This window comes from Copadichromis virginalis, linkage group LG5, assembly GCF_057382275.1.
Source record: "Copadichromis virginalis isolate Kocher_CV1m ecotype Utaka linkage group LG5, C_Virginalis_male_GT1.1, whole genome shotgun sequence".
Taxonomy (NCBI): domain Eukaryota; kingdom Metazoa; phylum Chordata; class Actinopteri; order Cichliformes; family Cichlidae; genus Copadichromis; species Copadichromis virginalis.
Genome location: NC_140622.1, coordinates 33766728 through 33793167, shown reverse-complemented (window position 1 = coordinate 33793167; position 26440 = coordinate 33766728). Strand labels below are relative to the sequence as shown.

At 40.1% G+C, this 26440-nt stretch overlaps 2 protein-coding genes across 3 annotated transcripts in view; both read right to left on the bottom strand.

The window, feature by feature from the left end:
• Positions 1–3071: 3071 nt before the first annotated feature.
• LOC146710156 (T-complex protein 11-like protein 1) lies at positions 3072–13258 on the bottom strand. Its single transcript, XM_085457458.1, has 10 exons — positions 12628–13258; positions 11885–11975; positions 11630–11759; positions 11403–11523; positions 10050–10270; positions 9181–9317; positions 7215–7396; positions 6700–6881; positions 4950–5122; positions 3072–3912 (listed from the first exon to the last, which is right to left on the bottom strand). Exons 2-10 carry the CDS (start codon positions 11961–11963, stop codon positions 3680–3682), a joined length of 1458 nt encoding a protein of 485 aa, XP_085313584.1. The 5' UTR covers positions 11964–11975; positions 12628–13258; the 3' UTR covers positions 3072–3679.
• Positions 13259–14000: 742 nt separating this feature from the next.
• The window catches only part of phc2b (polyhomeotic homolog 2b (Drosophila)), a 51288-nt gene continuing 38848 nt past the window's right edge, over positions 14001–26440 (bottom strand). For both annotated transcript variants that reach the window (XM_085457456.1, XM_085457455.1), the window contains exons 10-15: positions 23806–24017; positions 22298–22427; positions 18367–18469; positions 18136–18250; positions 17005–17329; positions 14001–16888 (exon numbers count right to left, since the gene is read on the bottom strand). In XM_085457456.1, the coding sequence (XP_085313582.1) occupies positions 16734–16888; positions 17005–17329; positions 18136–18250; positions 18367–18469; positions 22298–22427; positions 23806–24017 (1040 nt within the window). In that variant the 3' untranslated portion in view covers positions 14001–16733. The remainder of the gene's footprint in view (positions 16889–17004; positions 17330–18135; positions 18251–18366; positions 18470–22297; positions 22428–23805; positions 24018–26440) is intronic.

Sequence of the window (26440 nt, the reverse complement as noted above, 5' to 3'; positions counted from 1 at the left end):
TTTGTGTGTGTTGAGTTATAGCGGGCAGAGCAGTGTGAAAGAGCTAGAGAGAAACTGAGAGGTAAGCCTTATGCAATGTGCAGGGCCAAACCAGCGCTTACTCTGACATTTAGATCTCACTCCGTATATCCCCTGCTCCTCCACTGCCCCTGAGATGAATCCCAACACAGACTAAAAGGTAAACCGGTAGTCCCACATCACTGGCTAAACAGGACCTGTGTATCACTCCTGTCTTGAGAAAGGTCACTCAGAAAGGTCAAGTCTATTTCCTGGCCTCCGTGTGACTTTCTGATCTTGTTATGTAGGTACTGTAATGTTTAGAGCACTGTAGACCATTAATGATATAGACCATTAATGAGCATTTCTATTGATTCAGGTCTATTGAAAATGTGGGAATTATTATTAAAGGGTAACAAAATGTAGAGGAAAAGAAAAAAAACTGTACCAGCATACAATGCTTTGCCCATGTTTCTGGACAGAGTATGGTTTGTCAATGAAAATGTGATACTGTTTCAAATTTCAAAGCAATATTATATTAATGTCATTAAATAATACAAAGACTAAAGAATCCCTCTCACGTCTGTTGTCAGCATTGATTTCTTTTATATGGCTGAGTAGTTAAAAGCAGAAACATTACACCAGCTGTTTAAAATTTAAAGTGACAAATACAACAAACATGGTAATTAATGTACAATTATACTTTCACTCTTTCTCCTGCCAAAGAGATTAGTGGGTGGTGCAACTTTTTATTCTAAACAAACGATTAGCCCCCAGTCTCTGTTTCTCTCATGTCTCCAACTGCATTCAAGTCAGAGCCAAGCATCCAGGTGCCTGGTGAAAACACACACACACACATCAGTATTCAACACAGTAAACGTAGCATTTCCACAACATGAAGAAACATTTTTCTGTCAGGTATATGTTTATCAGTTCTGTTGGGACGTATAGCAAAGTCAAAGTTAAATGAGAATTGCCTGTCCTTTTTTTGCATGTTTTTGCTAACCGTATGAATACAATTCTTCAAAACTGGCATTGTTTTAGAAATGTTTTATTTTAGCTACATTCCAGCTATGGGTATACATTTAATTTAAATAGAAAATGAAAAGCTGACTCTTTAAAATGCATGTTGGGTCATTCTGCATAGCTCTCGAACCTAACAGCTCAGTCACACTACAGTAAAAGCAGGGGAAAAAAATTGCCCATTGCTTTGTGTTTGAATCCATTCGTTTATTCAGTTTTTGCAACTGGAGACCGATTGACTATAGTTGTGGCGACCAAGTGGTCAACCAGAGGTTGAGCGTGTAGCACCCTAAACCTCTGGACAAGCACACTGGACTGCAAGACGACTGCATTGGTCACCGATAATCCCCAGAAAGTCAAATAATTGCCATTTAATTTATAAACGCAGACAGACTGGCAAACAATCTGAGTTAGTCTACTCTGATGAGTACAACCTGCCTGCTGTCCTGCAGCAACTATGTAAGTATTTGAGGAGGAATTTCAAATCTATGAGGGGCTTGCTGGGCCCCACTGAATATAAGTTAATGTTGGTTTCTGTTTAATGAGAATTCCTGAAGCATTTGAGATTTTCACTCATTTATCACATTTAATTGCTGTATTTTCACAAACGCAATGTTACTGCAAACTTAACTCCAGTCAGCCACAAACTGATAGCAGACTGGCTGTGCTGCAGTCAGATTCCAACGTGATGCAATAATTTGGTCGTGTCATGGTCTCCTACCACTGCTTTACCTAGTGTGACTGTAGCATGAAGTATTAGAAAGCAACAAAGCAACACTGGAAAAAGTTAATATAAACTTTATCTTTACTGAAATTGATTGACTGAATATAAAAGGTGGATGTAGATAGGGGTGGATGAATCTGATATTTGGATCTGCTACCAATGGGTCATTCTGTTCAATTTAAATCTAGATTTTACTGAATTAATTTCATTTCTGTGTTTCATGAGTCAAAAGCATGGAGGAAGCTAAAAGCAAAGAAATAGGAGTTTATTTATGACTTATAAGTTAACTTATTTGCTGAAAAGCTCAGACTCGGATGCTTTCTCTATCAGCTTCTCTCTCTTGTTTGCTCACTCTCACTGGTCCTCACTCTTGTTATGCTCAGTGTAACACTTGTTAAAAAGCTTTTATTGCATTACTACAGTAACATACAGTAACATGTTGTCAGCTCCATGTGGTATTATTTCATCTCATGTTTCTGTTATTGGCTTTACCCCACGCATGCATAAAAGGTGTGCTCACAGTGACAGCAGGTAAAGGAGAAGTTCATTTGAATTTCATTTATATAGCGCCAAATCACAGCAGTAGTAGCCTCGAGGCACTTTGAGAAGTGTCACTGTAAAGTATGCAGTGGTCACTCGCAGAGCTAAAATAAGACTAATTTGAATAAATTAGACGGATAACATTTTATTTATGAAAAGTATATTTGAAAGTATAATAAGTCTTTTATTAAAAAACAAATACAAGTTACCAGGTATCGTATCATCACAATTGGGTGCATCACTAAGGTAGCGACCAATGAAATCACCAACTGTCTGCTTCTGTATTTATAATTATTATTTATTGTATGAGCGGGGGGAAAAAACTGTATAGTTGTGACCAAATCTGTTTTTGTACCAAGATTGTGGATTAAACATGAGAGTCAATGGAGACACAAGTGGTCACTAAAGGAACTGCAGTTTTTCCTCACTCGTACACTGTCTGACTTTGACTGCTTCCAGAATTGGCCCCTGCTGGCCATTATAAAGAATCTAGGTTTAAGGCGTTTATGCACTGGCTTTACTTTATAGACCCCAGGGCTATGTCCATCTTTTTTATACAGTTTGTTAATGGGTTACAAAAATAGTGCCAGAAGCAAATAAAAGGGCACAAATTGGTTTCTGAATACTTCCTTTGCTTGTTGGCAGTCAGCTATAGCACAGTCACTCCAAACATTTGAAATGTTAGCGTGTACATACATTTAAAACAGGACTCTTGTAAGCTTCACTACAATAACATGTAATGGGGGAAAAATACTAAAAACCGTATTAGTATTTTTTGAAAAGAAAAAAAAATACAGATTTTAAAATAAGACCTCTTTAGGATTTAACTTATCCCATTGTATGTGCATCCTGTAACAGTTTTTTTCTGAAATATTGCTTAAAATGTAACAAGGTGAACGATAATTTCTTTCAAGCTCACGTGTTTTCATGTCTTTGAATGGCTGGTGGAAAAAATATATCACTTTGGTATTTGTTTAGTAGCACATACCCGCTCCAATGTCAACGACTGAAAGAAACACAAGTATATTTTTGATTCAAGAAGAAAAAAATAATAATAATAAAAATATTGAAAAGGTGCATGCTGTCTTTGGTAAGTTACTCATAAACATTTTTCAACATGAAGAGCTACATATTAAAGCTTAAGTATTATTTACAGACTCATCATATGTTCTTTGGTGCTCTGATTTCTAAAACCATTCACATTCAGCGTCTTAAAATGGCTAAATATAATAATTATAGCTTTCACCTGGGTCAGAATTACTAAAATTTCTTTCACGTGTTTGTTTTTTTCAAGGCAGTAAATATGTATAAGGCAACACAGGATTTTGGTTCTGTGCCTTTGTTTCTTTAAATTGCCTAAGAATGTAGCTACAAACTGAAAGGGTCAGCCTCAGTTTAGCGCGAGTCCTCCCCAGCCTCGGCCCCTACTGGCTGGAACAGCAGTTTCCTGAGGATGGGCGCATAGAAGGGACCAAAGACTGTTTGGTTGAAGTGGACGATTCGCCCAAAGGCCGTCCCCAGCTCAACTAGCTCAGCACTCAGCAGCCCGAGGGGAGCAGGCAGCTCTGGACTCCTTTTAGCAGGGCCGCCCCGCAGCGTGTCCTGGAGGAAACCCTGTACCCTTTCTCCTGTTTGATGGAGAGAAGGAGGGAGAGAAGTCAGCTCTGCAGCAGCACACATCCAAGTTTAAACAGAGATTATCTAAACTCAGCAGCATTAAAGTGCAGGAACATGTACTTATCTATCTTAATGAAAATATTTTTCCAGGACCGCTTTTTTTTAACCACTCTGTTTGGCCAAGTTATCCTAAATTTTAATGAAGTAAGAACTTAACCAAAAACCTGATGCCTTCTCAATGTCTTTGAGGACACACTGGACATCATGCCAACATATGCCAAGTTTTCAGCTAATAGCTCTTGTTGTTTATAGATTCAACTGAAGATATGGGAACAGGCTGCTAATAACAGTGTGACAAACACTGGTTTGTCCCTTAAGTGCTTATTTGAATGACTCATAAGTCAGGTTCAAGTGGTTTAACAAACAAAAAATATTCCTGTGAAAATGGTCAGGTACAAGGAGTGGACAGAAAATGAGTGGAAAAAGCAGCCAATAGTCAAAGCACACGTTCAAAAGACCTTCAGAAAGCGTGGAGAACCATTGCTCAAGACCACTACAATAAAGTCTGGCTTTTCGGAAGCAATATATAAAGAAATACAGAGTAGATGCTTATCTGTATTATAAATATTATAATCTTATAATATATAAAATACAAGATAATATTTCTTTTTAAAAAGAAGGAAAAAACATAAGCAAATACTCTGTAGTTTTTATAATAAATACTTTGAGGATTTATTTTTCAAGGAACATGATCTGCGTCAACATCCTGATATCACCATGGTCTTTCTTGTGACATTTTACACAAATAAAAAAGATCAAATTAACTGATTAGTTTAATCTGTCCATTGAAAATTGTGATTCTCCAAACATGAGTTTTTGCTACGTAAAATATACTTCTTTTAAAAATGTTTTTCCAGTAACGGTAGTCTATAATGGCCATTTTTTCCACTCACACCTTACAAAACGTAAACAGCTGACATTATATAGTAATACACACTGATGTAAGTCCAATATGTGGATATATTTCATTTCCCCCATCCTGTCTTACCTATAAGCACGCAGACTGGGTTGTTGTGTTTCCACAGCTCAGATATTTGTCCCTTCAGCAGATCCTGGCTCTCCTCCGGCAGGGCTGCTCCTCCCTGAGTAGCCAGCGCTTCAGACATCTGCTGCAATACTATCTCCCCAATCCCCAACAAGGCCCCCTTCAGGTCAGCTTCCCTGTAGCACCAGAAACCGGTATCAGACCAACCATCAGCATTCTTCATCAGACATATATTGTCTCACAGGCCTACGCATCTATGCACAGGAACTGATGGAAGTAATAAAGGAGTTCTCCAAGAGCAGGATTTTGATTAAAGTTCCTCTCCTGCCCATTGATTAAACTCCTACAAACTCATCTTTGTTTTTCACAATTACACATTTGTTTCCATGAGTGCACTCCTTAAAATGGCTTAAATATAATTCTACACCCTTGCCTCTTTTTAGTAGATGCGTATTTATGAAAATGCAAATTAGTGTCGTCTTCTGTGCCCTCTCACCTCGTCTGCTGCTTGCCTGCTGCTGAGCCATATCTGCTTTGCTCTGACAGTTAACACTGAAAGACTACTTTCTGCTATGCAATGATAAAACTAACGTAGGAGTAATTGAGCCACAGATGTTTGACATGGAAATAGATTTTGAAGAGCAAATGCCAGATTGTCTGGAACTCAATTTTTCAGAACAGCTTCTACAGTGTTAGAAATTTTAAATTAGAACTATTATCCTCATTTAGACTCCATCATTTTAAAGTTGGGGAAGTTCAAAATATTCCTTACTCCACTTCTACTACTTCTACTATCTCAAACAAACAGTGTTAGCTCCTCTAACTCTAAGACCACGCTCCCTTTTAAGCCAACTTTCTTCTGACTGGCTGTCGCTGTCAAACAGACGGTTTGAACAGCAGGTAGGTGGGGCTTCTGTGCTCACAGGCTGCGCTGTGACCATATTAAGGATACCTGCTCTTGTTGACAAAATTTAGAGCCAGAGTTTAAAAAAAACACAACAAAACAAACCAATGTCTGACAAAATTGGAGAACTTGCCAAATATCAAACATTGTTTGTATTTTTTCAAGAAAACATCACAAAACAATTCAAACATTTTTTTTCAAATCTATGAAATTGATTTGAGGTCATCTTCAGCCATGGCGGAGATATGCGGTCTAGGACTGCTTTATTTTGAAACTCTGGTCATGTTTAATATTAGCATCCACCATGGTAACAGTATATGCATAAAAGACAGTCAGGTAAAACAGATCCAGTTCATAGAGTTCATAGATGATCTGAACATTCAGGCTTGATTATAGCTGATAACTCCTCACAAATGTTAGATAAACCTCGTACCCCTAAACAGCTCTAACAAGTTAGCCTCATCTCGCATGCTGATTGGTTCAGTTTTTGAAGTTTGTCAACTATGAATCCAGGCCAAGTTTGAGATATTCATTGTTACAACACACCAAAGCAAAAATGTTCAACCATGGCAATGGCTTCTAATTTTGCTCAGGATTTCTTTTCTGGCGTTTAAATAATGCCTTTTATTGCAGCTCGGACCAGAGTGCAAGCAGACCTCGAACATTACAAGCTGCTGTTCCACATTTATCCGCTAATCATGACACGCCCTCTCTTGAACAGAAAGAATGAGGTTAGCTGGATCTGTTCTGACAAGCTAGTTGCCTCATGTCACCTCCATTGGTTTCTTTCTCATACAATACCTGTTCCCTGTGACAGCCAGTACATGCATCACCACATCCTCCTCTTACCTTGTGTGACTGCCCTCCAGCAGGGCAGTGATGGACTGCCTGAGTTTACCTACAAACCCCTGCAGGGAGAAAACGACGCGGCCGCACTGAGCGTTAGTCAAGAGCAGCACCGACGCCTCCAGGACCAACATCTGGAGCCGCTGACCAAGAGCATCCAGGCGGGCCCGATCCATCAGGATGGTCTGTGTGTGGAAGGCAGATTGGGGTCACAAGGGGGCAATGTTTTCCGCATAAATATGAAATCAATACCTCAATAAAGAGTCTAATGGTTATAACCCTAAATAAGATTGCGAAGCCACAGGTAATTGATGAATTTCCAGGGGTCATAGAGTATATAAATGCAAACTGTCATGATTCATCAATTATATTAATGCAGCGTCTAAAATCAGTTCACATGCTTTTAACCAGTGAGGAGGAATGGGTAGGCAAACTGAACATTCCCTCATAATCAATAAAATATCACCGGGTCCGATGAAAAGCATGGGCGTGATGTAATTTTTCAGACGGCAGCTGACCTCAGGGTATTTCTGGTCCTGTGGGTCCCAGTGGAGAAGACGTATGTAGGCCCGGTTGAGGACAGCGGTGGGGCTGAAAGGACCGCGGCTGTCAGGACCGGGAGAATCAGACTGCGCCTCACACGGCGACACCACCTCAGACGCTGCTGTCTGAAGCCAAGCAGTGGTATTGTCCAAAGAATCTGAAGAGAAGTGACAAATTATGAAATGATTAAGAATATACTAAAAAACTGAAACTACACAGATGAGACCGACTAAGTGAATCATGGATTTTAGTGGCTACTGAGCGAGACAGAGCCATAGACTGTTCATTAAAGATGGATGTAGCCATGGTTATGTCACTGTGGTTTGTCAAGCCTCGAGCTGAGCATTTTCACCATCCCCATTTTAGACTTTGTGATGATTGAGGCGGAGATCGACTGAGAAACTGAGCAATAACTCCATGCAACTTAAAGCATCCCCTGCTTTATCATCAATTTTTAAACTAATGAGACCATCATTTAAAAAAATAAACATGCTCTATTCAGTAGAAACTAGAAACTCATGTAGGGATTAGCTGTGAATTCATACTTGAGTTATTTTGCTAAAACTGCGTTTACCTTGTATGTGTTTGCACTTATTATTTACATATTTAAATATGCACCTTTAAAGCACAATAATTTCTTAAATTTACCTCTGTGGTTTTCCCCACACCTACCTTAGTCTAAGACTGTGGTGCTCTGTTAAAAAGTCAATCATCTCCATCCCACTTTGTCTTTTTATGAAGAGTAATCTATCAGCATATATTGACCTTTTATGTTACATTTGCAATTGACCTGGGACTATAGCCTTGGAGTTAAGTCTGTGGAACTGGTGTCGGATGTGGTGGAGGAGCTGGACCCAGTAAAAGGTGGTTTCTGGTTAGAGACAGCTGGTGAAAACCTGATTGCTGTGATGACTCTAGAACAGGGGTGTCCAACTCCAGGCCTCAGGGACCAGTGTCCTGCAGGTTTTAGATGTGTCCTTGTTCCAACACAGCTGATTTAAATGGCTAAATTACCTCCTTGACATGTCTTGAAGTTCTCCAGTTCTTTTGCTGCTCTTAAAAAGGACCCGTCTCGTCTTCTCCTTTTCCTTGACATGTCACTCGATGACACTTGGAATACGCTCCAGTAATCCCAACAAAGGCTTCACATGGGATTGCACCAAGTGTCTCTCCCAGGTGATAAAACTCTTTTGCTTAACTCATGATCTGGCTTACTATTTAGACTTTTCAGTATTTAAACTACTCACCAGAGTAGTGAGAAAAAATTGTTTGGCAAAAATCTCCCACTGCAGGTAAATTTTTTTAATCCTGAAAATCAAACCACGGGGAGTTACACGATTCTAATTCCCATTTTGACCACTTGGGGTCAATATCCTAAATGGCTGTTACTGATTATTTGTCTAATGACTCCATAAGCATGGTGTCTACTCTGGAGTTTATTAGATGAAACAATTACATTAAAAAAACAACCCAAAACAAAACAACTAAGTGTGGATGTGAGACTGTGTGGTTCTCTTTGTCAGCCTTTTGTAAAGGCTGACTCTGACTATATGACAGCTGGGATAGGCTGCAACTCCCCCCATGACCCTAAGTTGGATGAGCGATTAACAAAATAAATGGATGGATGCTAACATGGCTTATTCAGCACCAGTGACTGTCACGCTGCCAGTTACTCTGATTAGCCAGCGCTACAGAAGCAGAGTACATGAGCCAAAAACTCAGTTCAGGGATTGGCTGTCCCACTCCTTACCCAATATATGAGAAGCAGAAAAATGGCAGGATGGTACTTTAGAGAGACGAGGGTCAAAAGAGGTTCAATTGAAAACTGAAATATCTAGCGACCATAAATGTAGCACTCACAAAGTCACCTTTATCATCTATCACTCGTTGCACCAGTGAAGTTGAAGATTGAAGAGTGCTGGAAATGAAATCCCTTCTCACCTGGCTGCTTGTCCAGGATCTGCTGGAATTTCGCCCGCTCGTACTGTATGGCCTGCTGCATGAGATGAGGCCTCAGGCTTTGAATGGTGAAGTTAACCATGTCGGTCTTCATGAGACCCAAGACACGGAAGATCTCCCTGGGAGGAATAATGTTTGAGTAAAACCTTTTTTGACATTCTTGGAAATAAGGTAACCTCAACCACTAGAGGGCAGAATTTTAATAGGCGTTTGGAGATGTTTTAAACAGTGGATACTTTAGCTCTACATGCATTTCCTCAAGAAATAGCAGGTAGAGCAAAGGACTTGCCCAGTTAAATAAAGGTTACACAACTCACAGCATCATCATGTGGCGCAAAGTGGTATTACATGATAGTACAGCTTGGCCAAAGTTCAATTTTAGTTAATATCTCTTCAGCACAACATATAGATGCTTTGGATATAAATTAATAGATTTGCATCTTTATATTGTTTAAATAGATTTAGTTAATTCTGGTGGGATTTATACTATTTTTAAAACAAGAATTTACAAGCACTTTTAAATATTTGCACATACTGAAGATTATTTTTAGTTCTAATTGGACATTATGAGAGGTATTACTGCAGAACGGAGCATCCAAACTCACACCAACTGAAAAGAAGTTTGGATTTATCTTATATTGGTACTGCATTACTAAGCAGAAAACTGATCAGTGAATGTATATTAATTCGGTTTTACGTTACATTTCATGGTAATAATGTGGTCTGCAAGTGATGTCATTACAGGAATACAGCTTGCTGCATGCTGGATTTTAAACAGGGCCACAGCCTGCCACTGATTCCATGTCAGACACAAGTTTATTCGCTGCAGGTGTTGTTAACCTGCTTCTTACCTCAGGAGCTCCACAGGTTCCTTGAGATCCCGCAGTGCTCTGACTTCTGGGTCGCGCACCGGAGCACATAAAGATGCCATGGTGTTGATAACGAATTCCGCCAGTCGGTGGAGGTCCAGAGCCCCGTGGTCGACCTCCTGCCCAATCAGATCCATATCCAGCACCTCGTCAAGCTGAGACCTCAGTCTGACGTGAGCAGGCAAGAGCAGGGACTGAAGCATCTAATGTGAAGAAAAATGTCTGTTTTCACTAACATGTTATGTTTTGTTTCGAAGTATTCAGTTTATCCAGTTCTTTTAATATAATACACTGCAAACACTCACTTGGAACTGTTTTTTAAGTCTATTTAATAAAGATTTAGCTACTACCAAGTTTACAATCCCTGGGCAGATAAACACAATCTTAAACAAGCTATAAAATACAAGCACACATCTAAGATAAAAGTAGAGTAGAATATGGGTTTGATTAAAGATGACATGGCCAGTTTCTTTCTGTTTTTTTAATTTCTTCTCCTTTTTTTTGGAATCAAAAGAGAAGATATGAAAATCTACATATGTGCTCAAGGGATCTTATTCCATTTCTTATTTAAATTTACAGGAAATAGAAGATTGTGCAAAGACAGAGCTTCTCTAAGTAAATGTACACTCAAAGCAGCCAAACCTGAACCTCTCATCTGTTTTAAATAAATCTGTGCAAACCTTGTGGAGGCGCAGTAGTGTGACTATATTAAAGATAAACATCTGGGTATATATGTTGGGGTTCCCAGAAGCTACAAATACACTTTGCAGTGACCTAATATTTCATCTCAAAATATGCAATGTTGTTTTTTCAGTATGATCAAAGAAATGAACTGGATAATCACTTCCCTTGTACTGTATATTTTAAATCACCAACATTTTCATTCAATGTAAGGCACAAAGATTTCATCAATTTTGAAATTCTGAAACAAGCAGCTGTTCAGCTTCTTTCTTGTGTGAAAAGGACTGGGACATCTGCCCACAACAGGATTTCTACACATCAAAGTGATGTATAAACTCAAAGGACTGCCACACAGTTGCCAAACCCAATCTGTTGTAATATCATTGTGACGTGTATTTCTCTGATTTTTCTGTTTTATGTCACTTTAAAAATGACTTTTTAATTGGTACAAAAAAACCCCTAAAAGATCTAAAATGTAAGATTTTTTTTGTCTTCACATTTCTTATAAACCTGAATATTTTTGACAGCATCATAACAAATACATTGTGAATTAAAGTAATGCTTTATTGATCAGATAGCGCTAATTTCTCCTTTTGTAAGGTTGGTGATCATGTTTGTGCTTTCCTTTTGACCCTTACAATGCCAGATACTCACAGTTTTGACTTCCTGCAGCAGAAGGACAGCGTGTCTGTAGTTTGGAGGATCGCTGTTCAGCTGCTCCTGAAGACTGTCCCAAAAGGCCCGGTGAACGATTTCTGTCACTCTACCCTCCAGGCTGCAGACAAGCAGATTAAAAGAACAGCTCAAGGGTAAAAACACTCATTAATATAGGAACTAAGAATAACCAAGGTCACTGTAGATGTGGTTAAGTGTTTTCTTGCCTGTCTGTAGAAGGATTTCGGGGTTTGAAGCAGAAGTCTCTGTTCACCACTATCTCATGTGCAAGACTCATGTTGGAAACACAATTTTCCAGCTCCATTAGACTGGATAATGAGGCAGTGGGTGGGCTCCCTGACACCACAGACAGGACACACACACCCACAGATAATTAAAACTGCCACAGTGGTAATATTTCAATTACTAATGGCCCCTGAATGTGCCTGAAAACAATAACTGCTGTAATAACTGCCACGTACCTGTTGGAGAGTCAAGTTTTTCCAGACAGGGAAGGTCAGCAGGGGAATCATCAGTGGCTCCCTCTCTCTGATTTGGCATTTCAGAAGAAGTCTAGACATTTAAATCACTCGTTAACGTGGTACAAATAGTCACTTTTGTCAGGTTTTAACTACGCCTCCACTCAAAATGGTCATGGTTGAGACTGTTCGTCAATTGATTAACAATCAAGCAACAGTTTTAGTCATATTTTAATGAGAAACAGCACAGCTACAGTTTCAAAGATTTGCCCCCTGGTTTGGGGACTAGTGATCAAAAAGAACATAAAGTGTGACTACTTCTAGGAAATTATAAGGGGTTTTCATCTTTTTCTATAAATGTACAATAGTCCTGTATCTATATTCAACTCTATCTATATAAACACACATTTTTCTATATTTATATATACACACATACATATGTACACACACACACACACACACACACTATAGCAACTATTGATATAAATATGTTTATTGATATAAACATAAATATTTAGGTTAAACATTATTTATTAGGGAAAAAAAAGAAAACTAATGAAGTTGGGTACAAGGGTAAAATTGGGTACACCTACACTCCACACACAGAAAATGTACTATTACATGTGTACATTAAAGTATTAACAAAAAAATTACATAAAATAAAATGAGTAAAAATGTATTTATTAAAGTCAAAAATAGGACTACACAGAAATGAAAATATGACACCTTTCTAAAGGCGAACTTACCTGTTGCTGTTATTTAAAGAATATAGTATAGGTTTTAGAGGTGAGTAGTATGTTAGAAACGTTACAGTGTTTCTTTCCGCAGTTTAAAAACCTCCAGTTCAAAACGTCGTTTCAAACTTGGACTAAACCATTTTCACCAATAAGGGGGGGATGGTTAAACAATGATAGACGCCTTTCCTGTTTCACAGCAACATCTATCCTGTATGCGTGGCTGTGGTCACATAGAAAAATGCAGCTATAAACATAATAAACCATTGAACTAAACTATTTTCTACCTTGAAAAAGACATTAAAAATGCCGCTACTTCTTTTGGTTTCGTCCGTTCTCAAATCAAAACAGTGGGCGTGTCTGTGCTGCAGTTTTCTGTACTCGTCTCTGCGTCTGAAACAAAACTAGAGCTACCTGTTTCTTCATTATAGTTCGGTGGAAACAAAAAGGAAACCGCCCGTCAGCCATTGTACGAAACGTTATGAGAGCTCAACACCTGGAAATATCTTTGTTCCAATTTCGAGAAAGAGCAGGTACACAGCTTAGGAACGTGAACCGTCAACCAGTGCGTTATACCGAACTACTCAAATGCTGCACCAGTACTTTTAAAAGGCCTGTTCTAGAATTACTAATTTTTTTGTGTATGTTCTGTTTACTTTATGCTTTATAAACCAGACGATCCATAATTATTTTTTTTTATATTGTGCGTGTGTTCAGGTTCCAGGTTTGTTACATACTGGATTTTATATTTATTTTATATGATATTCAATTTCCTCACCTCCCTCATCAAGTAGGCCTAATGGAATGGACACAAATGGAGCTAAAAAGCTACTTTGCTTTTGCGTGTCTTCTCAAGCTCATGTTTTCTATATCATATCCTAATAATAATAATAATGCCATCATTTCAGATGGTGTTCTGTTTGTTAATTGTTTTTGGATTTCATTTGTGATCAGTCTATAGATTAGCATATTTCTTTAAATACTTAATGTGACAGGGAGACTGAACATGTATCAAAAGAAGAAATATGTGCCTTTAAAAAAAATGCTTTGGTGCCCGGTTATATTTAGATCTTTGGTGCTTAATTGAAGAAATCTCTAAATATATTGCCAAATCTGCCCATTTTCAAAACCATTTTCCATCTTTAATTAAATAAAACTGATGATATTTCAGCATTTTAAGTTTCGGTCCTCATGAGTCTGGAACTTCAAGAGAAAGAAACAGTGGTCATAAAATTCTGATAACATGCTCCAAAAAACACAAGCACATTCAAATGGAATTTGTGAAATTAAATGCTTTGTATATAAATTAACAACTAGAGGTGTCCCATTAATAAAATAAATAAATAATAAAATCCACAGACACACACAAATGTCCCGACACAGAATTGTATAGCAAATTATTTATGACTGCAAAATGTGTAACAAACAGTTTTGATAAATACAAGCATTTAACAAAGCAGTATCAAAAAGAAAATGTCAACTTTCCAAACTCGCCCACAAAACAAGTAAATAAGAACATTTTTCCCCCCATAGAAAACAAACAAACAAACCCAAAATTCCCAAGCCAATGGTACTTTATACATTTGCATATTTCAAAATATCAAACACCTTTTATACTTTTGTTAAAAAAGCAAAACGATAACTTAACAGATTCACACTCTTCTTCCTCACTTGAGCTTTGATGCACATATAAACTTTTTTTTTGGCACCGCTTCACAAATGCCACTCCAGATTTCTCACTTTTAGGTGAAGCGTTTCCCCAACATTAAAGCAAAAGAGAGAATAAGTGCCAAAAACAGAGCTGCTACAAAAAGAGAGCAGCGTACCCACATTTTTTCTTTGATAATTTAGTGTACTTTTACAAATCTCATACAAGAAATCAATATCATATTTTAGTAAATCTTTAACAACAACAAAAAAAAGAGCAGCTGAAAAAAAATCATTTGTAAGCAGTGTAAGTTCAGAGGAGAAAACTGGCAGATGGAAGGGAAAAATCGATGTCACAAAAGAGGCTGCTTAAATGGTTTCTTCGCATTCAAGCTTTGTATTCGAGAGCTGTGAGAGTCCATTGTGAGAAAAGGCAAAGGAGCATCAAGTGAATAAAAATGGGCAAATTAATGAATGCAATCTTCTGTTCCCAGCCGCACGTACAGCCACCTCGCTCTCATTCACACGCTAACCAAACTGTACAAAAACTTGTCTAATAATATAATAAATCGAGACTTCTCTCATGTTTTGTCCCAATGCCTCCATTCAGCACTGACTGTGCTGCAGTGTGACCTGGCCCAATCATAACTGAACAGGTAATGCACCTTGGCACTGTCTCTTCTCGTAGCCACATTTTCCCTCAGTTAAGCTTTTAGAGACTTTAAAAAACAAACAAAAAAAAAAAAAAACCTTCTCCAGGGAAAACATAACACTTCATTTTTCTGCAATTATCACAGGATCAGTATCTTCATCTGGAATCTGCTTAATGACATTTGATAATTGCTGTTACATCTGGTACTAAAAGGACACTCTTGTTATCTTAATTCTCCTGCACTGTGATCACAGCTTAACAGATTACACATGTAATAGAAGATTATCATTCCCCAGCTTGAAAAGCTGACGTTATAGAGGTGTTTTCCCCCGTCGTCTGTTTATGGCAGAGAAGCAGATTATGTAATTGATGGATGTAGTGCAACATCACTTATCAACTTATGGACTGGCACTTTAAACTTTGAGCTATATGTCCATGTTGTGTTGGAGCTGTGGTGAATCTATTTGTTCAATAACAAAGAGTGCTATCAGTTAATGCTGGCAAGCTTGGTTTGTAAGCTGCATCTATAGTACAGATACCTGCACAGATAATAAGTTCAGCAGTGCTTTAATACCATATAAAATGTCAGATAACGGCATTAAAAAAAAGCTCCCAAAGGCACCAAACACAGTTGAGAAGTTAAATATAGCGACTCTATTTAGCTGAATGGAAGCTTTGCCAAGAGCTATCAGATACAATTAGGCTGTTTGAAGGTGTAATCTATCCAGAAAGACCAAACCATTTTTTGTACAGGGCTGCAGACATGTTTATTGATACAGTAAAGTTGAGCATTTTAACATTGGGGTCTTAAGTCTAGCTTATGTTACTCAAATTGCTTGTTACACCAACCGTGACGTCATTACAGCCCTGTACCCATTTATACTGGTGCTTGACGCACATCAGATTCATCTCCTATTAAGAAGAATCCTTCACAGGAGCATTGGTATAGGAGAAGAAGAAAAAGGATGCAAAGCTACAGCAAAGTCATGTTTTTAAGCTGTTGCTGCATCTGCCTTGCTTTAAAAGTCCCTCTAGAATCTCTGAGCTTCTGTACGACTGTGTCACTGAAATGGTGGCATGATAGTACACACCAGCCTACATGACACTGATGTGTCGTGCTTGCCAGCAATTGTGATGTCACTGTTGGCCAGTACCACTGTTAGCGAGGGCGACAACGGGAAGCATAAACTTGGTAAGGGGGATTAATGGCTTTTAGAGCCAGCGACTGTAGAAAAACTGCAGTTTTTGGCACTTGTGCGTTGGCTTTTTCAGCCCCAGAGGCTGCTGCTTGCTATTAACTTGTCTCCAGTTTTGACATCTGGTGTCTTTTCTACTAACAGTTATACTCACATCAACTCATTTAGTTTTTTTGTTTTTAACCCAGAAAGAACTCACCAGGTGCACTGCCAGGTGGAAACTTATGCGTCTGCTGTTTCAACCATGTATACTTTTAAAGTATAATTTCTTTTCATCTGGAAAAATAAAAGATTTTGGCACAGCTTTTGTACAGGCTCCTTTAAGGTTTAGCAACTGAAAAGCTTCTCCTGTGACTGCATGTAAACACAGACTGAAGTGTCTGACACGTCACTCTAACGTTACCAAGCAGAAGCATAAATGGTCACAAGGCGACTGAGCTGATGCCGGTGAGTATGATCTGGTTTGGGAGGTCGAGTCAAACTTGAGTGAGATTCTGGATGACAGGAACCAGTCCAGTAATGGAGCAGGCCTGCTCACAGTGCAGTCAGTACTCTGTGCCATCAGTGCTATAATATACAAATACACACAAACAGACACACCCATACACACACACGGTTTCCTGCTAAGAGTCTTTGAGCATGTTGATGCGTGCAAAGATCTTGAGTGCAGGTCCCAGCTTAATGTTCATAGTGCTCATCAGGTGGTCCTCCTTTAACAGGAGCAAGGCCTGTCCATCGATTTCCTGAGAGCGAAACTCGTCTGCTATCTCCTGGCAACCTGTGAAAACAGCAGAGGCACGAGCTACAGTTAATAACAGGTAAACAGGTTTCATACACGGAACACATCGGAGTATAAAGCATTATGATTGTGCCTTCTTAGCAAAGCCTACTCACCTGGTAGTGAACGAATGAACTCATAAACCTCCTCCACATTCCATTTGGTGGGGTCGTTGGGTACGAAGCGCTGACAGAGCGGTGCTCCATCTCTCCCAACGCAGGCCTCCTGGTCCGAGGCCCTGCTCGGCTGACGGCGGACAGGGACCTGGGCTGGAGCCGGGGCAGGAGCCAAAGGTCCAGAGCTGGCTGCTGACATGGGAGACGGTGGCTCCTCGTAGCTTGACATGTCTGAACATGGGCTGGATTCCTCCTGACTGGGCTGGGAGGGATGTGGTGAGGATACAGAACCGCCCTGAGTTTGCTGTGGTGACAAGGCCAGCTTCTGCAAAGCAATACAAACAGGAGTGACATCAATTGTTACATTTAAGAAAGGATAGCGCATAAGTAAAACACTCCCAGGTCAATATAAAAGTCAACGCAAAGATTAACGGGGTAATAAGTAAGATTTGTAGGGTACAATAGGTTTAAATGCCGATAATACACCTGCAGGGATATGATGGGGATTAATGGATCAATACCATTGCCTCAAAGATCACTTTGTCTTTGAATTGCAAAGCCCTAAGCATATTGGTGTATACATGACACAAAAGCACCCCCCACTGGAGGTTTAAAGCCGAATCCTTATAACATTACATAAGCTGTCCATAAAATACTAAAAAGCTCTTGATTAAAAAAGAAAATTTTACACCACATTTTACTATTGTGGTGTAAAATGCTTGCTTTATATTTTCCACTGAATTTCTGCTGTAATTACCTAAACTGCTTCTCTTTAAGATCAGTTAAAGGATAATGTGTTACGTCCCAAAAGAAGGCTTTGACGTGTGGGGAGAAAACTGTGAATCCAGTTGTTATCTACATCTATATAACTTGTGCAAAAGGCAGAAAATCTCTACTAATGCTCTCCCATTTCTGCCGGTCACCAATAAAGGCTGATGAAGATCATCGAGTACTTAATGACCCTTTAAAGACAGAGGGAGATAATCGGGCTCACACAAATTATGTTCAACTTCATTAAAAAGCAAGAGGCATGAAAAGTGCAGGGTTTAAAATGTGCAGCAGAAGCAGTATCTGATGAGAGGTAAAGTGTTGATGAGGAAGTTTTATGACAGTTAAGAAGCATGTTTTTACCTGCTTTTTTGCCTCAATACTGGGGCGGCCCTGAGACCGTCGACGCCAGCGATTTGCTGGTTTGTTCCTCTCTGGACGGAAAAGTCCAATTCGCTTCGTACAGCCTACGTTGTATCTGTTCATACAAATAAATATATATATATATGTATATTCTTAAATTCCTTTTTTGTAAACATAATGGAAAAATTGCTATTTTCTCACATGAAAGAAAAAGAAGCCAAGGTTACTTACCTCTTTGCACAAACCACCGAGCAGAACCTTTTAGAGCCTTTGAATGTGTAAGCAAAATCAACCCAGCCACAGTATTCACACGTCAGCTTGGGCTCATCTTTTTCTGGGGGAGAGGAAGCAGCATAAACACAACACACATGTCAAGTATTAGACTTTCTTCTGAACAAAAAAAAAAAAAAGAGACATAATACTAGGCGTGCAGAAAATTAAAACTGTAGGTAGCTCATCTAAACCAGTGGTCCCCAACCCCCGGGCCTCGGACCGGTACCGGTCCGTGAGTCGTTTGGTACCGGGCCGCGAGAGTTGAGGCTCAGGTGTGAAATGTATAATTTTCAGGGTTTTATCGGTTTTCAGCGTTATTTTGTTATCGTTTTTATCTTTAACTCGGTCTTCCTGGGTCTTTTCACATGTGTTATGAATAAATCTTCTTTTTTTCGGTACCGGTACTAGTTTTATTTTGTTGTATTTTTCCGTGACACCTTAAAGGCCGGTCCGTGAAAATATTGTCAGGCATAAACCGGTCCGTGGCGCAAAAAAGATTGGGGACTGCTGATCTAAACTATTCGGGGCCCAATGTTAAAGCATTATTTCTACTTCTGATGGAGAGTCATGGGATGGTTAATCAGAATCAGAAATCAGAATCAGAAAGGGTTTTATTGCCAAATGTTGAGCAGGTTTACAACATTAGGAAATTGCTGCGGTGCTTCAGTGCAAACATACTGTCATAAAAATATAAAAATAAGAATAAGAATTAAAAGTGCTAAGTGGATAGATATATACATGATATATACATGAGTGCAGGTGGTGATCAGTGCCAAACATGGAATGATGCAGTGAACACAGCGTAGGGTCATGTGTTAGTGGTGGGAACAGTCATACGGTTATTGTTCATGTGTCCGACAGCAGAGGGGAAGAAACTGTTCTTATGGCGAGAGGTTCTGGTGCGAATGGACCGGAGCCTCCTGCCTGAGGGGAGCAGGTCAAACAGACTGTGTCCAGGGTGAGAAGGGTCAGCTGAGATCCGAGCTGCACGCCGCAGTGTCCTGGAGGTGTACAGGTCCTGCAGAGATGGGAGTCTGCAGCCAATCACCTTCTCAGCAGAGCGCACAACACGCTGCAGTCTCTGTTTGTCCCTGATAGTGGCTCCAGCGTACCACACGGTGATGGAGGAGGTGAGGATGGACTCGATGATTGCAGTGTAGAATTGCATCATCGTCCGTGTTGGCAGGTTGAATTTCTTCAGCTGCCTCAGGAAGTACATCCTCTGCTGGGCTTTCTTAATGACGGAAGTGATGGTGGGCTCCCACTTCAGGTCCTGGGTGATGGTGGTACCCAGGAAGCGGAACGAGTCCACAGAGGTGATGGGGGTGTCAGTCAGGATGATGGGGGGGAGTGGAGCTGTGTGCTTCCTGAAGTCCACAATAATCTCCACTGTCTTCTGGGCATTCAGCACCAGGTTGTTGTGGCTGCACCAGGACACCAGACGTTCAACCTCCCTCCTGTAGGCAGACTCATCCCCGTCCGAGATGAGTCCGATAACGGTGGTGTCATCTGCAAACTTGATTAGCTTGACAGACTGGTGGGTGGAGGTGCAGCAGTTGGTGTACAGGGAGAAGAGCAGAGGAGAAAGAACACAGCCCTGAGGGGAGCCGGTGCTGATGGTCCGGGAGTCCGAGACATTCTTTCCCAGCCTCACATGCTGCTTCCTGTCCGTCAGGAAGTCAGTGATCCACCAGCAGATGGGATCAGGCACATTCATCTGGGAAAGCTTGTCTCGGAGATGGTCTGGAAGGATGGTGTTGAAGGCAGAGCTGAAGTCCACAAACAGGATCCTGGCGTAGGTTCCTGGGGAGTCCAGATGCTGCAGGATGAAGTGTAGGGCCATGTTGATGGCGTCATCTACAGACCTGTTGGCTCTGTATGCAAACTGCAGGGGGTCCAGGAGGGGGGCCGTGAGGGTCTTGAGATGGGAGAGAACTAGGCGCTCAAATGACTTCATGACCACAGATGTCAGAGCCACGGGTCTGTAGTCATTTAGTCCAGTGATCCTAGGTTTCTTGGGGACAGGGATTATGGTGGAGGACTTGAAGCAGGCAGGCACATGGCATGCCTGCAGTGAGGAGTTGAAAATGCCAGAAAACACTGGGGCCAGCTCGTTTGCACAGTGTCTGAGGGTGGCAGGAGACACACCGTCTGGGAGCTTTTCGAGCATACAGACTCTTAAACTGCTTCCTCACATCTGCTTCATGAATATGAAGAGTTGTGGTGGGAGGAGGTGGTGTGAAATCCTCTTTTGTGTGGGGTGAGGAGGGGGGTGTTGTAGGTGAACAGTTTGAAGGTGGTGATGGCTCTATGGAGGGGGGAGAGGTGGGGGAATGAGTGTCCAAAGTGTCTCTATTGTTGGGGCCGTTGGAGGTGTGAAGGCTGCCTGATGGCTGGTCAAAACGGCAGTAAAAGTCGTTAAGGGTGTTGGCTAAGAGCAAGTCGTCAGTGGAGTGGGGGGTTTTAGGCTTGTAGTTGGTGATATTCCTAAAACCTTTCCACACAGAGGCCGAGTCATTCTCTGAGATCTGCTGCTGCATCTTCTCAGAGTGCTGATGTTTAGCAATGTCCACTTCTTTAGTGAACCTGTACTTGGCCTCTCTGTAGCAGTCCCTGTCTCCGCTTCTGAACGCCTTTCTCTTTTCCAGCCACAGCTTTTTGAGTTTAGGAGTAAACCAGGGTTTGTCATTGTTATAACTCACCCTGGTGCGTGATGGCACAATGCTGTCCTCACAGAAGTGGATATAGGAGGTGACAGTGTCCGTAAACTCGTCCAAGCTGTTAGAAGCAGCCTTCATTGTGTCCCAGTCTGTAGACTCCAAACACGTGCGAAGCTCCTCCACAGCCTCGTTGCTCCACAGTTTTTTGGTCCTCACGACAGGTTTGGAGAGCTTCAGCCTCTGTCTGTACGCGGGGATTAGGTGGATCATGACGTGGTCAGAAAGTCCGAGTGAAGCGCGGGGCACCGCACGATAGGCCCCGCTGATCGTGCTGTAACAGTGGTCTAATGTCCTTCTCCTCTCTGGTCGGGCATTTAATATACTGCTTGTATTTGGGAAGCTCATGGCTCAGATTGGCTTTGTTAAAGTCCCCAAGAGCAATGATGAGAGAGTCCGGGAATGTCCGCTCAAAGTGCAGTATCTGCTCCGCGAGTGCGCACTGAGCTGCCTGCGCATCCGCATCTGGGTGCAGAAGTCAAATACATACAAACCTACATTGTTTTGAACCTCTTTCAAGAGATTTCTCTGCGAGTGCAGTGAGTCTGGTCTGCTTTGTTTACATCAGTTGGTCAACCCTTGTAAAGCTACTGATGGCACTTCCTCCCCACATTAAAGTGAAGGCAAAAAAACCAGGCATTTGCAGCAAAACCACAAATGTCAACATTAGCTAGTGTTGCCAAATATCTACTCCACACCGTTTCCGATATTTTCAACACTTTTCTACATAGGTCTTTTTCTAACTTATAAATGGACAACTTGTTACAACATGTTAGACAAAGGTAAAAAAGAAGCATGTATCAGGAAACAGGAACTGACAGAACATCTAATTAATAATGAACTTCCAGCAACTGAGTTAAAAACACTTCCAGAGGGTCTACATTATTTAGAAGTGTGGGGTTTGACTGTTGGGGAAGAGGAGCAAAATGCAGTTTACATGGTTAAATAAACTCTACGGACACACCAGGGTCAGAGTTTCTGTCTGTTGGGTCGGTGTCTGCTCGTAACACCTTCCAATACTATGAGAGGATGATCATTGTATAGTGAATTCCTTTAACCTTATGTGAAACCCTGGCAGGAAAAATCAGGAGCGACAGACTAACACCTCCAAAACCTGGTGAAGCTACACAAAGAAATATACACAATCTACACTGTAATGTGTTCGGTCTCACCTGGTTGGCTCATGTCCTCGGGCTCGGAGTCTGTGTTGGCTGCGTTGCTGACCGGAGTTTTGTCCGGGTCAGATGAGAGCTGATGGTCCAGCTTCTTTGGACTATCGATGAGAATGGGCAGACGCTCCACCTGGTGTGGGGCATAAAATATTTATAAATGGACTAAAAATGAAACGCTGCACTCAACAGTAACAAGAAACAATGGGTGTGGTTTAAGGGTTTACATCTGGACTGCTTTATCACAACAGCTGCATTCTGTCGCCGCAGCAACATTAACGCAAAGACTGCTGCTACTCCAAATAATAACCTGGAAATCAGGGCAGCTGTTTCACTGCACAGCCCCACTGCGCCTCATTACCGTAGTATTAATGAGATGATTTTTTTTTTTTTTTAAGTCAGCTGACTGCTGGCCATTACAAGTTAAACCTTTTAGACTTAAAAGGAAACAGTGGTCACCAACTGAATGTTTTCGTCTTCCGGATGTTAATGTTTAAATATATAGCGATCACAAAAATAACAGATAAACACCATCATTGTTAAACCACCACAAACAGTGACCATTTAAACTGATAATGTAGACTTGACATGTTCACGTCAATGTAGTCTGATTTTCAAGCATTGCATGTCGCACACATGAAGCTTGCATACAGTTAATTCTCCTGTCCATATGGCACATAAAGCAACTTGAATACCAGCGTATATAAAGTAACAGTTAACTGTTAACAATCAAGTTCTTTTACAGGACAGTGTTGGCATCATAAGAAATATATACTCAGTGTTTAATTTATTCTTCTTCTTTTTTTCCCCCTTTCTTTTTCTTTTTTTTAAATTGACAGAACACTGAGGTGGAAAATGTAATCAGATTCATTTGAGTCATAAAATGAATAAAAAATGTATTACTATAAAAGGAAAAATAATCCTCAGCTCTGTGTGTCATCACGTGTGTACGCATCTTCATAAATACTGCATTTTATTTATTTTCATGTGTGTTGATTAAAAATTGGAAATGTAATCTGCTTGTTTAGCCATGTGTGCATGTATATAGAGCATTTTCACAAAATGTCCAGTAGGAGGCAGAGAGGCCAAAGCCTAGAAATTAAAACTACACTTTTTCCCCCCCTAATGACTAATACAATTGAGAAGATACAAACATTAATATATAAGCACATGTTAAACTGTACAAACAATATGAGATAATAATGAACCAATTTCAAGGGAGATGACTACACAGATTAAGGAAGGATTTTAATGCCCTTGATTAAATGAACTGACTACAGAGCGCTGCTCATTACCTTCTTCCATCTGTATTCTTTCCCATTCACAGGGTCTCATCTCCCTGTAATTAACGAGTGAATCAAACAGAAGCTGTACGATGTCACTGCTAGCAGTAACAGAGGGTATGTGTTTGCCTGCTGACAGTTCCCTGCAGGCGTGTACACTGGAGACGGTGCTGGCTTTGGGTTGTTTATCATGTTTGTCTGCCAGTATTGCCGAGATTGAGCACTTACACACACGGGAAACGGCTCAGCTCCTTCCTGGATGACAAAGCCTTCGATGACATGTGTGAGGACCTGGGGCTTGACGATGGCCTGAGGTGGTTTGTTCTCTCCGTTTTGTGGCGTGCTGCCCGTCACGGTGGGCACCTCGCTCTCATTTCCTGAGGTCATGGCTGGAGGTGGGGTCCCCACTGCTGCACTCGGCCTCTTCGCTGTACCCCCACCTGATGGAGAGAAAAAACAAAAACAAAATGGGTCTATTTAATACAAAGGAGCACGTATCCATTGAGAAATGTTTCAGTTTGAATGAAATTAAAGCTTAAAAAGAAGTAGCTGATGATCGTTTCAGTCATTTAGAAAAGCAGAAAAGACAGATTACATTTTCAGATTTGAATGGTTAATGCTTCTACGATAAGCTGAATATTTTTTGGTTGTACATTGTTGGTTAAGCAAGACAAGTAGAGCTGGAGTCCTTTTCCTTTTGTTTGTTTTTCAATAGAAATGTCAGATTTTCATATAATCATAATTATATAAAATTTTATGTAATTATCCAATATACTACATTGGAAATATAAATATATTGGATTGTATACATATTTATACACATAAATATAAATACAGTGTGTTAGAGTAATATTGAAAAGGAAACCATAGAGTATTTGTTTAATAATTTTCTTAACAATGTACTTAAAATGAATCATTTTATTGTGATGCTACGTGTGCATGTGCTGCAGACAATGCTGAGATCATTACAAACAACACATTTGCAGACACTATGCTGGACATATTATGGCATTTGCTATAATTTCATGTTTAAAAACACATGAAACAAACAAAACTTCAGCTGTAAAACCAAGCATTTCATTCCCATTTTAATTTTGGGGAAATTTTATCAAGCATATTTAATAAAAGTAATCATGTCATCAAATCTGCATCACATTTAAGTGAAAATGTTCAACAGTAACCCATCTCAGTTTCTTAAATTATAATAATTACAATTTATTACACTCGCCATCCACTTTGGCGAATTCCATTAATGAACATCAATTTAACTGTTTAATGCAATCTTCCAATAACATTGATGCATCAGAACGGAGAACGAAGGTAATTAAAGTGACTTTAAACATGTCTGATCTACTGGATTTTCCCACACGACCAGCTTACGAAGGGTCTCCAAAAAGGAGAACGCATCGCGTGAGCAGCAGTTCTCTGGGCAGAAATCCCTTGTTGATGTCAGCGGTCAGAGAAGATTTACCAAAATAACCAGTCATTACAAACAAAGTATGCCTTGAAGCAGATGAGTGACAGCAGCAGAAGACCCTGCCAAGTGCCACTCTTATCAGTTAAGAACTCAAGCCTGGCCGATTTTGTTGGAATATCAGCCGCCGTAAGCCTTTTGTTACCACTATTGGCGTTTATAACAGCCAATAAATGAAAAGTAAATAAGACACAGGAGAAGAGCCCCAACCATGTTAACCACCAGAGGGCACTCTGCAACCTCCCCTGTTGGCAACAAGTTCAAAACATTACAAACAATCAGCTGATCAAAGCAGGGCATGAATGAAAAAAGAAATAACTATAAATAATAAATGTTAGGAAAAGCTGTCTGTGTGTCTGAAAGATAGAAAATAAAAAAACATATTGGAATATGGGATTTTTAAATCATCAAACATAGGCATCGGTATCCAAAGTCCAACAGTGGTCAAGCTCTACTTGAAACAGATGGACTACAGCAGCAAAAGACTACACCAGGTGCCACTTCTGTCAACTAGGAACAGGAAACTGAAGCAACACACTTAATGTGTTTACCAAAACTGGACAACAGAAGAGTGGAAAAAGGTTTCCTGGTCTGAGGAGTCTGGATTTCTGCTGTAACATTCAAATAGTAGAGCCAGAATTTTGCAAAAACAACATGAAAGCATCCTGGCTTGTTCAGCCTCCCCACTGCCAGGGACCATTCTTGTGATTTGGTGCTATATAAATGAATTGAAATTAATATTTCAGCCCCTTAGTACCAACTGAGCATCCTTTAATAATCACAGCCTACCAAAGTATTGCTGCTGGCTAAATCCAAATCCCTTTATTACAACAGCATACGCATCTTCTGGGGGTCGTTTCCAGCAGGATAACACAAAGCTCCAATCAAGTCAAACTGGTTTCTTAAACGTGACAATGAGTTCAGTGTACTCTTATAGCTTCCGCAGTCACCAGATCTCAGTCCAACAGAGCACCTTTTGGATGTGTTTAAATGGAAGATTCATCTGATTGAGGTGCAGCTGATAAATCTGCAAAACCTGTGATGCTGACATCGTTAACTGATCAAACTCTAAGGAATGTGTCAAGAATTATGTTGAATCTATGGCACAAAGAATTAGAGCAGCTGTAAAGACAAAAAGGTAGCAAGCTGTACCTAATAAAGTGGCCACTGAGTGTGTGATAACAATGGAGTTGACACCTCCGCGGTTTGCAGCAAGCAAACATAAACTTTGTTTTGTTTGTTATGTTTTATAGATAAATAAATTTATGAATAACGTAATTAGTTGCAGCCATAAATTTAAAGGCTAAACTTTTGAGAACACGAAGCCTATTATTATTATTATTATTATTATTATTATTATTATTATTATCATTAGTAATTAGTAGTTGT